The 12,377-nt window shown below is 38.8% G+C and overlaps 1 protein-coding gene across 2 annotated transcripts in view; it reads left to right on the top strand.

Moving 5' to 3' along the window:
• Positions 1-12,142, top strand: part of LOC309646578 (transcription elongation factor A protein 1) — a 61,115-nt gene extending 48,973 nt beyond the window's left edge. For both annotated transcript variants that reach the window (XM_082433096.1, XM_082433092.1), the window contains 6 exons: positions 132-277; positions 1,739-1,795; positions 3,438-3,592; positions 6,206-6,352; positions 8,830-8,901; positions 10,598-12,142. In XM_082433096.1, the coding sequence (XP_082289222.1) occupies positions 132-277; positions 1,739-1,795; positions 3,438-3,592; positions 6,206-6,352; positions 8,830-8,901; positions 10,598-10,606 (586 nt within the window). In that variant the 3' untranslated portion in view covers positions 10,607-12,142. The remainder of the gene's footprint in view (positions 1-131; positions 278-1,738; positions 1,796-3,437; positions 3,593-6,205; positions 6,353-8,829; positions 8,902-10,597) is intronic.
• Positions 12,143-12,377: the final 235 nt, after the last annotated feature.

The raw sequence follows: 12,377 nt of genomic DNA, 5'->3' as shown, positions 1-12,377 counted from the left end.
GTCACTGAAATACTGTTTCATTTATTTATGCCCCAAATTTTTGTTTTTAGAGAGTGATAGTAACGATGTTCACTTTAAGAGAGTTTTCCTGACTTCTTTTTGGTGTGTGTGTGCGTGTACGTGTACTTCAGTAGCTCCAGTGGCAACGTAAGCAGCAGAAAGGATGAGACAAATGCCCGAGACACTTACGTTTCATCTTTTCCTCGGGCACCAAGCACTTCTGATTCTGTGCGGTTAAAGTGTAGGGAGATGCTCGCCGCGGCTCTCCGAACGGGAGGTGAGTTTTGCGTACGCCTCGTGAGTTTCGGCGGTCAGTCCTTTGACCACTGCCACTGCTGCCCTGTCCGTCTCCTTGTGTCTGTCCTTCCGGTGGGATCCTGATGACAGCTGCTCGCCACTGCCCAGCTCAGGGAGGGCTTGCTGTGAGGGCGTTACAGGTGGCAGAGCGGAGGGCGCACACTGGGCCTCTGCTTATTACTGTGTATTTCTGAGAAATGGGTTCCTTCTAATATGTGGATGTTTCCCCTGATTTGTAGTAATTTAAGCTTTTCTTCGCAGTCTTTTTTTTTTTTTTTTTTTTTTTAATTTTATTTATTTGTTTATTTATTTATGGCTGTGTTGGGTCTTCGTTTCTGTGCGAGGGCTCTCTCCAGTTGTGGCAAGCAGGGGCCACTCCTCATCACGGCACGCGGGCCTCTCACTATCGCGGCCTCCCCCGTTGCGGAGCACAGGCTCCAGACGCGCAGGCTCAGCAATTGTGGCTCACGGGCCCAGCTGCTCACGGCATGTGGGATCTTCCCAGACCAGGGCTCGAACCCGTGTCCCCTGCACCGGCAGGCAGACTCTCAACCACTGCGCTACCAGGGAAGCCCTCTTCGCAGTCTTTTTTCTCCTCACGTTTAATCTGCAAACTAAGTACTCTACCCTCAAGATTGGGAGTTAACAATACTGTATTTGGGTCCCATTGTTAAATGTTAGTATGACATATAGTAAGTTTTATATACATAATTTCATTTCCTACTTTTTTTTTTAAGTGGAAAAGAGATCTTGAGTTATATATGGGAGCTTTAATTTAATTTGGAGGTACTCACTCTTATGTAAAATTTTGCTTTTAAAAGTTTCATGTATAGAAATATTTATCCTCCTATACAAATTCATCCTTTCTCTTTTCTACTGTACTGAACCACAGTTAGTATGACCTAGTTTTCTCCTTACTCTGCCCTTTCTACTCTGATTCCTTTACTGTCTCTTTATATATTTTTTCTTTTTCTTCCTAGTTTCTTTTTATTTCCTTCTATCCCTTTGAATATTTGCATAGGAGTCTTCTGATTATGTCCGTATATGTGACTGGCAGATGAAATGAATGGTTTCTTGGCATTGAAGCCTGAGCCACAGGAGACAAGACAGTTCTTTATAACTTGCTCTCCTCTCTGCTGGAGCAGCCAGAATTTATGGAGTTGTGAAGTGAGGAATTGCCTGCCAGACGCATTACTTGCCCGCTCCTGAGGGATAAGGAGCCACCCCTGCAGGAGCCCCTTGGACATGAGGTGGAGCCAGAGGAGGAACAGAGCGGGCAGTAGAGAGACAAGGTTCCAGTGACGCTAAACTGAAAGGATTCTTTGTGCAGGGCAAGTGGGGTTGAAGAAATAGGAATACAGTTTAATTGACCCTGTACTGAGATTTTCTTTTAATGTGTTACAATCACTTTTTCATGACAATTCTCTGTGCCTGTGTTTAGATGACTACATCGCTATTGGAGCTGATGAGGAAGAATTAGGATCTCAAATCGAGGAAGATATCCTTTGCGTGTATATTCATAATTGTTTTAAGAAATCCGCTAGATTATTTTTCCTTTCTGTAAAGAATTCAAAGTTTTATTCTTCAGTTTGTATCTTGACTGTTTTGTTGGGAAAGGGGAGGGCCATCCGTGTCATTTTATTCTTCTTGTTTTCCTGTCATTCAAAAGTAAAACACATAGTACTGATAGTATTTTTATTTTTCTGCCTTGCAAATTGAGAACGTAGCATCTCAATTGAAGTGCAGAAGGGCATGGAAAACACACATGCTAGTAAATGGGAAGTAGGGTTTCATCTTTGGGGGTTCTCAGCAAAGCGTGTACAATCCCCTGAGCTCATTATCCTGGACAGGAGTGTGTTCATGCTGGGGGCCTTGGGAAGGGCTCTGGGAGAGGGAGGGGTCTTGCACGTGGGTCTGGAGAACAGGGAACATCTAGGTGACAGTGTGACTGCGGGACTGTCCTGGTTGAGGAAATGGCCTTGTTAGAAAGGGAGCTGCTCTGGAGCTGGGCCCCTGCTGTCGCCTGTTCTCTTGAGAAAACCACCTACTAAACTAGCTTCTTGCTGAGCCAAGGAGGAAATGATCCCTCAGGGCTACTGTGAAAGGTTTTCTCTCAGAAGGCCCTCCAGGGAGCTGTGTAGACTTTTTTTTTGATTTTATTTTATTTTTTTAATAAATTTATTTATTTGTTTGTTTTTATTTTTGGCTGTGTTGGGTCTTTGTTGCAGTGCACAGGCTTTTCATTGCGGTGGCTTCTCTTGTTGCGGAGCACGGGCTCTAGGTGCATGGGCTTCAGTAGTTGTGGCTCGCGGGCTCCAGAGCGCAGGCTCAGTAGTTGTGGCGCATGGGCTTAGTTGCTCCGCGACATGTGGGATCTTCCCGGGCCAGGGATCGAACCCGTGTCCCCTGACTTGGCAGGCGGATTCTTAACCACTGCGCCGCCAGGGAAGCCCTTATTGTTTTAAATTTATTTATTTTTGACTGCGTTGGGTCTTTGTTGCTGCATGCGGGCTTTCTCTAGTTGCAGCGAGCGGGGGCTACTCTTCATTGCGGTGCACGGGCTTCTCATTGCAATGGCTTCTCTTGGTGCGGAGCACGGGCTCTAGGCGCATGGGCTTCAGCAGTTGTGGCACGTGGGCTCAGTAGTTGTGGCTCGCGGGCTTAGTTGCTCCACGGCATGTGGGATCTTCCTGGGCCAGGGATCGAACCCGTGTCCCCTGACTTGGCAGGCGGATTCTTAACCACTGCGCCACCAGGGAAGCCCCTGTGTAGTCTTTCTGAGACTTTGAGGATCCTTGGTAGAATGCAGATTTGGGCGAGGGAAAGCATGTGTAAGTTCAGGCTCTTATTCTCGAGTTTTCTCACTCAGATTGCATATCTGAGTTACATTTTGAAACCCTTTTACTTTGTGTCTTGCTTGGCATTCAACATTGAGAAAGTATTGCTCATTCATAGCATAAAAGTATGATCACTATTTTTTGCCAGTTACAGATCAAGAAATCAGGCAGAAACAGTGCCTTGTTAACTTAATCTAAATTGGAAACACTGCTTAGAACTTTCAGGAATTCTTATTGTGGCAGAATAGGAAAAAGTTATCTTATCTTTATAACTTAACCTTTTTTTCCTTAATGGCCTAGTACCTATCTATCAAGAAATAAGGAATACGGACATGAAATACAAAAATAGAGTACGAAGTAGGATATCAAATCTTAAGGATGCTAAGAATCCAAATTTAAGGAAAAATGTGCTGTGTGGGAATATTCCTCCTGACTTATTTGCTAGAATGACGGCAGAGGTGAGTATATTTGTACATTTCTATGACGGTATTCCATGATATCAAGTGTAAAGTCTATGTAAATCATAAAGTACTATATAAATACTACATATTAATAAATTGTTATTAGCTATTCTAATATACTTATATATACAGTATACCAGACAAATACTTAAGGTGATTGAATCTGTTGGCATCAGTACTTTGTCCCTTTCAGAACTGTGCCGTGATCTTTGGGTGATTGCCTTAATAAATTATTGTCTAAAAACAAAAGTGTTTTTTACTTATTGTAGATTCATGTAGAATCAAAGAGTCGAATCTCTAATTGCAAACAGACTTTGTAACCTCTAAGCTCTTTTCATGGTTAAATACTAAAAAGTTGGTTATATCTTATTGACTATTCCTTATATTTATTTAGAAAATGGTGGAGAAAATGGAATTCACTGTCTGCTATTTATATTTGTAGCTGTTCATAGATAATAGCTGCAGTGTGTCTGCAGTCTCACTATCTGACTAAGCATCCAAGACAGTGAATTTGTCTTTCTATATAGCTAATAAAAATTGTTATATTTTTAAAATTCATTTTTTAAAACCTCATTAAAATAATTTAAAACTTTCACAAAGTAGAGAACAAACTGTAATGAAATCCTATATATCCATCACCCAAGCTTCAAGTATTTTAAATAATTAGTCACCTTCTTCATCTATCCCTTTTTTTGTTTTCTTTCTTTTCCCCTGAATTATTATTATTACTATTACTTTTTTAGGAATGACATCCAGGATTTATTTATTTATTTATTTATTTTAATAATTTTATTTATTTTTGTCTATGTTGGGTCTTCGTTTCTGTGTGCGGGCTTTCTCTAGTTGTGGAGAGCAGGGGTTACTCTTCGTTACGGTGCGCGGGCTTTTCATTGCTGTGGCTTCTCTTGTTGTGGAGCATGGGCTCTAGGTGTGCAGGCTTCAGTAGTTGCAGCACGCGGGCTCAGTAGTTGTGGCTCATGGGCTCTAGAGCACAGGCTCAGTAGTTGTGGCGCACGGGCTTAGTTGCTCCGTGGCATGTGGGATCTTCCTGGACCAGGGCTCGAACCTGTGTCCCCTGCATTGGCAGGTGGATTCTCAACCACTGCGCCACCAGGGAAGCCCTCCCTTGAATTATTTTCAAGCAAATTCCAGACATTATATCCTTTTACCTTTCTATCCTTGGGAGCTATCTTTAAAAATATGGTATTTTTCTTATGTGACTACATTGTCATTATGACATTTAACAAATCTAATGATAATTCCTTGGTATATCTAATACCTAGTTCATGTTCGTATTATGTTCCTGATTGTACATTTATTTTGTATCAGGATCCAAAGTCTAGATGTCACCTTAAGTTTGGTCTCTTAAGATTTTGTGTGTACGTATTTAAATCTAAAGCAGTTTCTTCTCCTGCTCCTGCCCCTTTTTTTCATAACATTGACCTGTTGAAGAATCCAGTTTATCTCTTGTATATCTCACAGTATGAATTGCCTGTTTCTTCCTCATGAGGTTATTTAACTTTTCTGTCCCCTTTATTTTCTATGAACTGGAAGCTAGTTCTGTAGGCTTGGTTACATGCAAGTTTAACTTTTCCTGCATAAATACTTCATCGGTGGTCCTTCTTATTTCATATTGCATCACATCAGGAGACACATACCTTGTTGCTCTAAGGGTGCGGAAATTGATCAGGGGTTGGTGTACTGACAGTCTGATCCCTCTGTTGTAAAGTTCTGCATCAGCCTTTCATCTATGTGTTCATCCACTGAATTGGTGATTTCATTAGGAGTTGCAAAATAGAGATTTCTAAAATTGTGTCATTCCTTTCACATTTATTAGCTAGATTTCTTTGATAAGCACTTTCCCTGAGTCGAAGGCTCTTGGTTACACTGTTGGTAAGAACAGGAAAGGCAGGGTAAATGTGCAGTTCTTTCCTTTTGGTTAACAGTTATCAGAAGGAGGAGTTGGCGCCCTACTAACTGCCAGTGGGGGCTTTTGTTGCCGTTTTTGCAAGCGTTTGTGCTCTCCTTTTTTAAGTGTCATCACAGACTTGTGACTTCTTATTTATCCAGTGGGGATTGGTCTTTTCAGTAATTCGTATTGTTGGCTGAAGAAATCATCCCCTCTGGCCAGTGGGAGCTCCTGCATGTAGCTCCTCTGTCCGTGTGACTCACTCACAGTAGTCAGGTAGTTTCCGTGCTTTCTGGCACAAGATGACTCTGACTTATCTTGTGCTTTTCTTGACTCAAAACTGGAACCAGACATTCCTCCAGAGGCCTCTGGTTCCTTTTTCGGTAGTGGGCGGGGGGGTGCAGTAGTAGAGACCATAGTCTGGATCCTAGAGGTGCTCATTGCTACAGGCTTACATTGTTTATAAGCCTTTGAACAGTAATTAAATCCAGTTTTCACATGCAGACTTATAAATGTTTGAAAAAATTTTAAGAGTAAGCAAACTCTTATGAGTTCTTTGAGGAAAAATATTAATTTTTCACTTTTAAAACTTTAAAAGTTGATTTTGATCCTGTTAGTATTAAACTAAGGGAGCGTAAAAAGCATTCCGTATATGTATAGAAGATGCCCGTAACTGAGTGGTATTGCCACCTTCTGAACAGGAGATGGCCAGCGATGAGCTCAAAGAGATGCGGAAAAACTTGACCAAAGAAGCCATCAGAGAGCATCAGATGGCCAAGACAGGTGGGACCCAGACGGACTTGTTCACATGTGGCAAATGCAAGAAGAAGAACTGCACGTACACACAGGTTTGTGATTGTTTATAGATTCTTATTTTCATACTAAGAATGCTTGCAATTCCTATTTCAAAACAAGTAGTAAAGATAATTACCAGTATTTTGATATTTTTTGAGAGGAGATATCTCTTAAGTATAACAATGCATTCTTAATACTAGCAGATTCCAGTTAATTGAAAATAAGTTGAAATAGTTATACTTCCGTAGAAATTGTTACTGTGAAAGCTGTACAAACTGAAATTGATTAAATATTATAGAGTTTAATAAAATGGCCATGTTTTTTCTCTAAGAGCTAATAAGCAGTTGATTATTGGTTAGTATATAAACAGGCCACAATTCTTTTTATTTGGCACGATCATGTAATTTAGGGAAAGTTCTTTGCTCTTCCTCACTCGGAGCCTGGGTACTTTTAGGTTAACTGGTTTCCAGATATTTATTCCATTTTTTGCAACATATTGATGGCTTTTATCTTCATATATGATGTGACTGACTTTCCTTTTTGTTCTTGAACCGCTGAAAAGAGCCGCGTTATAGTTTTGATTGTATGTGCATATGTGACGAAATTTTTTCTCACTGTCATTAATTTCATTTGCTAACTAGGCTGTTTGTGCTATGTCTGTAATCTGCTAAATTCAAAATGTTCCCTTTAAAGAACAGCTAATTGTTTCAGGTTACTAGAGAGACTTAGGGGATTGAATTTTTTGATTGACAGAAAATTAAGCACTTTATAAAAATAATGTTTAGTTTATTTGTTATTCTGTAATTATACCTACTTATAGAAAATTTTGAAAATACAGAAAAGTATGAACAAGAAATTTAAAGTCACTCATTAATCTGCCATCCAGAGAGGACAATGATCTATATTTTGGTGCTTGTAGTATTTTGTGGATTTTTAAAAAACCTAGTTGCAGCTAAATACTGTAAACCATTTTATATACTTTTCTTCACTTTGTGTAAGCATTTTCCTTTGTTTGTTTGTTTTTTTAAACCTTTATAAACATCTTAATAGCTGTGTATAATATTCCATCAGGTGGATAGACTCTTAACTTATCTCATTATTTCCCTGTTGGATGTTTAGGTTGTTTCCAGTGTTTGTGTTATTATAAAATTACACTCTTCAAACATCCTTGTACACAGATCTCCCCTCCCAACTTTATTGAAAAATAATTGACCAATATAATTGTATATATTTAAAGTGTACAATATGATGCTTTGATATACATATACATCATGGAATGCTTACCAAGATCAAGATAATTAACACATCTATCACCTCACATTTTCATTCTTTTTTTTTTTTTTTTTTGGTGAGAATGCTTAAGATCTATGCTAACAGTAGTCCCCATGCTGTATGTTAGATCCTCAGAACTTATTCTTCTTATAACTGAAAGTTTATACCCTTTGATCTACATCTTCCCATGTCCTCCCATCTATTCTGTTTCTGTGAACTCAGCTTTTTTTTTTTTTTTTTAAGACGCCACATATAAGTGATATCATACAGTATTTGTCTCTCTCTGTTTGGCATGTTTCATTTAGCATAATGCCTTCCAGGTTCATCCATGTTGTCTCAAATGGCAGGATTTCCTTCTTTTTTATGGCTGAATAATATTCCATCGTGTATATATGCCATTTTTTCTTTATCCATTTATCTGTTGAAGGACATTTAGGTTGTTTCCATGTCTTGGCTATTGTGAATAATTCTGCAGAGAACATGTGTGCAGATAATCTCTTTGATATACTGATTTCATTTCCTTCAGATGTATACCAAGATGCAGAATTGCTAGATCATATGGTAGCTCTGTTTTTAATTTTTTGAGGAACCTCCACACCATTTTCCACAGCAGCCACACCAACTTACATTCTCACCAACAGTGCACAAGGGTTCCCTTTTCTCCACACCCTTGACAACACTTGCTTTTTCTTGTCTTTTTGATAATAGCCATTCTAACAGGTGTGAGGTGATATTTTCTTGTGGTGTTAATTTGCATTTCCCCGATGATTAGTGATGTTGAGCTGCACACAGATCTTTGTGTTTCTAATTACCATCTTATGATAGATCAGATATCAAGCTCCTAGGTCACAGAAGATGGGTATTTAAGGCTCTTGTTGCTGCCTAACTTAGAAAGGTTGTGGCAGTTTATATTTGTCATAATGAAATATTTGTAATTTTTACATCCTTGCTAATTTGTAAGAGAAAATTGATATGTCTTTTAATTAACATTTCTGTGCTTCTTAGTTATGATGAAAAATTTTCATATTTATTAGCCATTTATCAGTAGTATAATGTGTGACTTTAGATGAACAGATAAAAGATGAAAAGACAAGGAAGGACTTAGAAAAATGAAGTTTGGAAATGTGTGTTTGACATTATTTCGCTTATCTGAGCTTGTTTTGGGCTCTTATACATTTTACTGTGGTACCGTTCTTAATTAGGTTGGACTTTTTGTAGTATTGTGAAAAGTAGTATTTTTCACCTGACTTTGCCGCAGGTCCAGACACGGAGTGCTGATGAACCGATGACAACGTTTGTTGTCTGCAACGAGTGTGGAAACCGGTGGAAGGTACACGCCTCCTGGGGTTCCCGTCTCACCTGTTTACGTGGGGTGGTTCTCCATGGGCTGGTCTCTCCGGGTCTGCTTCGGGGGCCGCCTGGATGTCCCGGTGCATGCACGTGCTCACGCTGCCCAGTGCTGGGGAAGGCCGTGGCTGCAGTCTTTCGTGGAATGTACTGTTTGCTGCCCTACTAGAAATAAAGAGGTTGACTTAATTTGCCAACCTTCATGTCGTCTTGTTGCAGAAATGACAGGATTAAATCTTAAATGTGCATTACAGTGTCACAGTCCTGTATATACTATATCCATTCAGTTGCTTCCACTCTTGTTCTTCCGGAAAACCTGTACAAGTGTATGGCTTGTCTTCATAGATTTTGGTTCTGGAAAAACTACTCTACCTTGTTGAAATCCAGCCCGATGGTTTTAGTGTTTATTTTAGGAAATCCAGATGAGCACCGCCGTGGTTTCGTAGGCTTTCCACTAAGCCTTTCTTTGTACGGTCTGTGTTCTCTTGAATTAGCCCCGCACAGGCAAGTTATGTTATTTGAATGATTCATTCTTGAGTGATTTTTGTGAGCCACAGAAATATAATTTAAAATTGGGAGAAGAATTACACATCATACCTGAGACAGAGTTGGGGATACTAGGAGTGTGCGACTTGGGGGGGCTCACACGGTAGGAGGATACTCCCTGGAGCCAAACAGGCTTTGAACTGCTTTGCCACTTAGCGTTACCGAACTGTGATGTTCTCATGACCCACGTTACAGGGTGTGGTGAGTGGTAGAAATAATATGTTTAAAGTGTCTGGTCATTGTTGGTGCTCCAAAAATGCTGGCTACTTTTATTAGCTTTTGTGAAATTTGTATAAGATTCTTTTCTTTTTTAAGTTATACTTACATTAGACTTTTTAGTCTAATGCTTATTTTGAATTATTCATATAGGTTAAAGCATTTTCTGAAAGTCAGAAGTGAATTAAAAGGCAGACAATGGGAGAATATCCTTCTCGAGTATAGTGTGAGACTTTGGCTCTCGGCACTCTTTCCGGGCTTGAGGACAGTACACATTTTATTACAAAGATTCGTTCTGGGCCGGGAGATTAATGGTACTGAGAGTGTCTTCATGGCTTGAAACAGTGTCTCCCTTCCTGAGTTGGCAGGTTTTTAAATTGGTCTAAGAGAGGGATGTTCATTTTTTTTCAGTCCTGTTGGGCAAATCTGGCTTTTCCAGAGCGCTCTTGGACTTGTTTACATGATGCATCGTGATGATGAAGGTGATGATGAGGATGATGAGGAGGAGGACTGGGTATATTGTAGTTTGTATTGAATGCAGGCAATTTGCTGCTTAAGTGCTGACGTAGTTCCTGTTGGATTTAAGAAAATTCAATTTAATGTAGAAAGCTGATGCCTACAGTGGCTTACTCTAGAAGATCAAATTTGGAATTAATTTTTTAACCTGAAATTAAGGAGAGAGGTACTTAAGAAAATATTTTATACTGTTTCTTTATTTATGTATTCCTAGTAATTCTAAGTTGGAAGAGCCAAACACTTAATATAGGTGACTATTCATGTCTGGAAAACACAGCATCTTTTTTAAAAATGCCTCTTTCTTTAGCAATTTAAGGTGTATGCTGTGTTAAATGTGGGAAGGGGTACACCCCATTGTCTGTATTTAAAGGTCTCACAAAATATTTCTTCTTTTTTGACAGTTCTGTTGAGTTGGAAGAATTGGCAAAACATCTGGACCATTAAGAAAATGGATTTTGTAATTAGCTTTAAGACTAGGCCAACCAACTAGTTTGCAAATCAGATTTTTAAAGTAACATATATCCCTTGGGTTAGTCTCTGTTTTTGACATAGGATCCCTTCCTTAAATGCCTTCTGTAGTTTCAGAGCAGTAAGGAGACCACATAATAATTGTATGGTATCTGTTTCAAAACTTTTTTTTTCCATTTTTATAAGTAAGTTGATATTAAACTTTTGGCAGTTTATTTTTACCTTTTTTTTTCCTTCTTAAAGGAAAATGTACCTTAACTTTTTTACAATCTGAAACATACACAGTAAAAATGGTATTCTTCTCAGTTAATACACAAATGGAAATTACATTTTTTTCCTATATTGGCATGTACCTGCAAATATTAAAAGAGGAGAAGAGGTAATGTAATTATAAGTTTATCAAACATGGTGTGTATTCAGATAATACTTGACCAGCTTATCTAAATTGTACATAATATTTCAACTAGCATATGAAATTGATTTTAATTATTATGTTCACAAGTCTGGGATAATTAGTTATTATTTTGCATTTGTAACTAACTGTGATCCTCATTTCTTGTAATTTCTTGTACATGTTTATTACTTGTTTGTAATAGATTTTACTTTTGGAAACATGACTTGACTTTGTTGAAATCAGTTTGGTTTGTTGTTTATTTACCTGTTTGACTTTGTAGTGTATTTTACTTTTGCAGAACACTGTTGTAGTTTAGTAGGCTTTTCCTAAATCCCAGCTCAGGCAAAGAATGAAAACTTTTGACTGTTTTTTCCTTTTGTAGGAAGACATACTGGGAAGAAAATGTTAGCATTTTAGGATAGTGTTGTTCTTACAAACAGTTCATGACTTAACTTTGATTTGGAAATCTGTGCTGACCAAGGACTTTAAGGTTTATATAAATCATTAACGCTGTGGCCTTTCCGTATGGACACTAATGGAGCACATTTCTGTCCTGACTCTCTTTCTGTCACACAAGAATGAGGTTGTGGAACAGACTAATACTTGGGCTGTAATGCAGCTGATTTGCAGGAAGGACCTTACAGTAATGTGTGCCATCTGTTTTGTTAGGAATAAGAAAAAATGATTTTCACACTTGGTCTAGCACATCTTAAGGCCACTGTTAACAAAGTCCACGTTTCATTGTGCTCCGTCTGTGCCCTCAAACCTCTATAGGAAGATCTGAGTACCTGCTTTGCACTCCCCTTCGCTCCCTCTTCTCCACTGCTTACTGCAGGTCAGTTTGATGTAATAGAGAAAACAACATCTAAAAGTCCATGTTCAGACCCCACATAGAGGAATTGGCCCACTGGTACCATCCCACCTCTACTTTGTCAGGTCACAGAGTAACCTTTTATCATTTGAAAAATAACGTGCATTTTTGAAAGAATGAATTTAATAAGAATAAAATTAAAATAGTCCCACTTTTAAATTAAGTGATCCATTTTTAAATTTGTTAATAAAGTTTCTTGTTATTAAACATGTATCACATTTTGTCATTTCTATTTAGATATTGGTGCTTGCTTTACTTTTTGTTTAAAAAGTTCTACTTTCCCAACTATTACGGTGATTTTAAAGTCCAGTTTTAATTAAGTGATGGCTGCCTGGTTGTAAGTATTAAGGGACTAGTACTGAGCAGTAGTACAGAGCACGTTTGTCTTCTTTCCTGGACCCCTGGTGAGGGATGCAGGCTGGTTCTGAGCAGAGCACGTGAGTGCATC

This window comes from Balaenoptera physalus (genome assembly GCF_965194825.1).
Source record: "Balaenoptera physalus genome assembly, chromosome: 17".
NCBI classification, from domain to species: Eukaryota; Metazoa; Chordata; class Mammalia; order Artiodactyla; family Balaenopteridae; genus Balaenoptera; species Balaenoptera physalus.
This window is presented reverse-complemented; position numbering and strand designations above follow the sequence as displayed.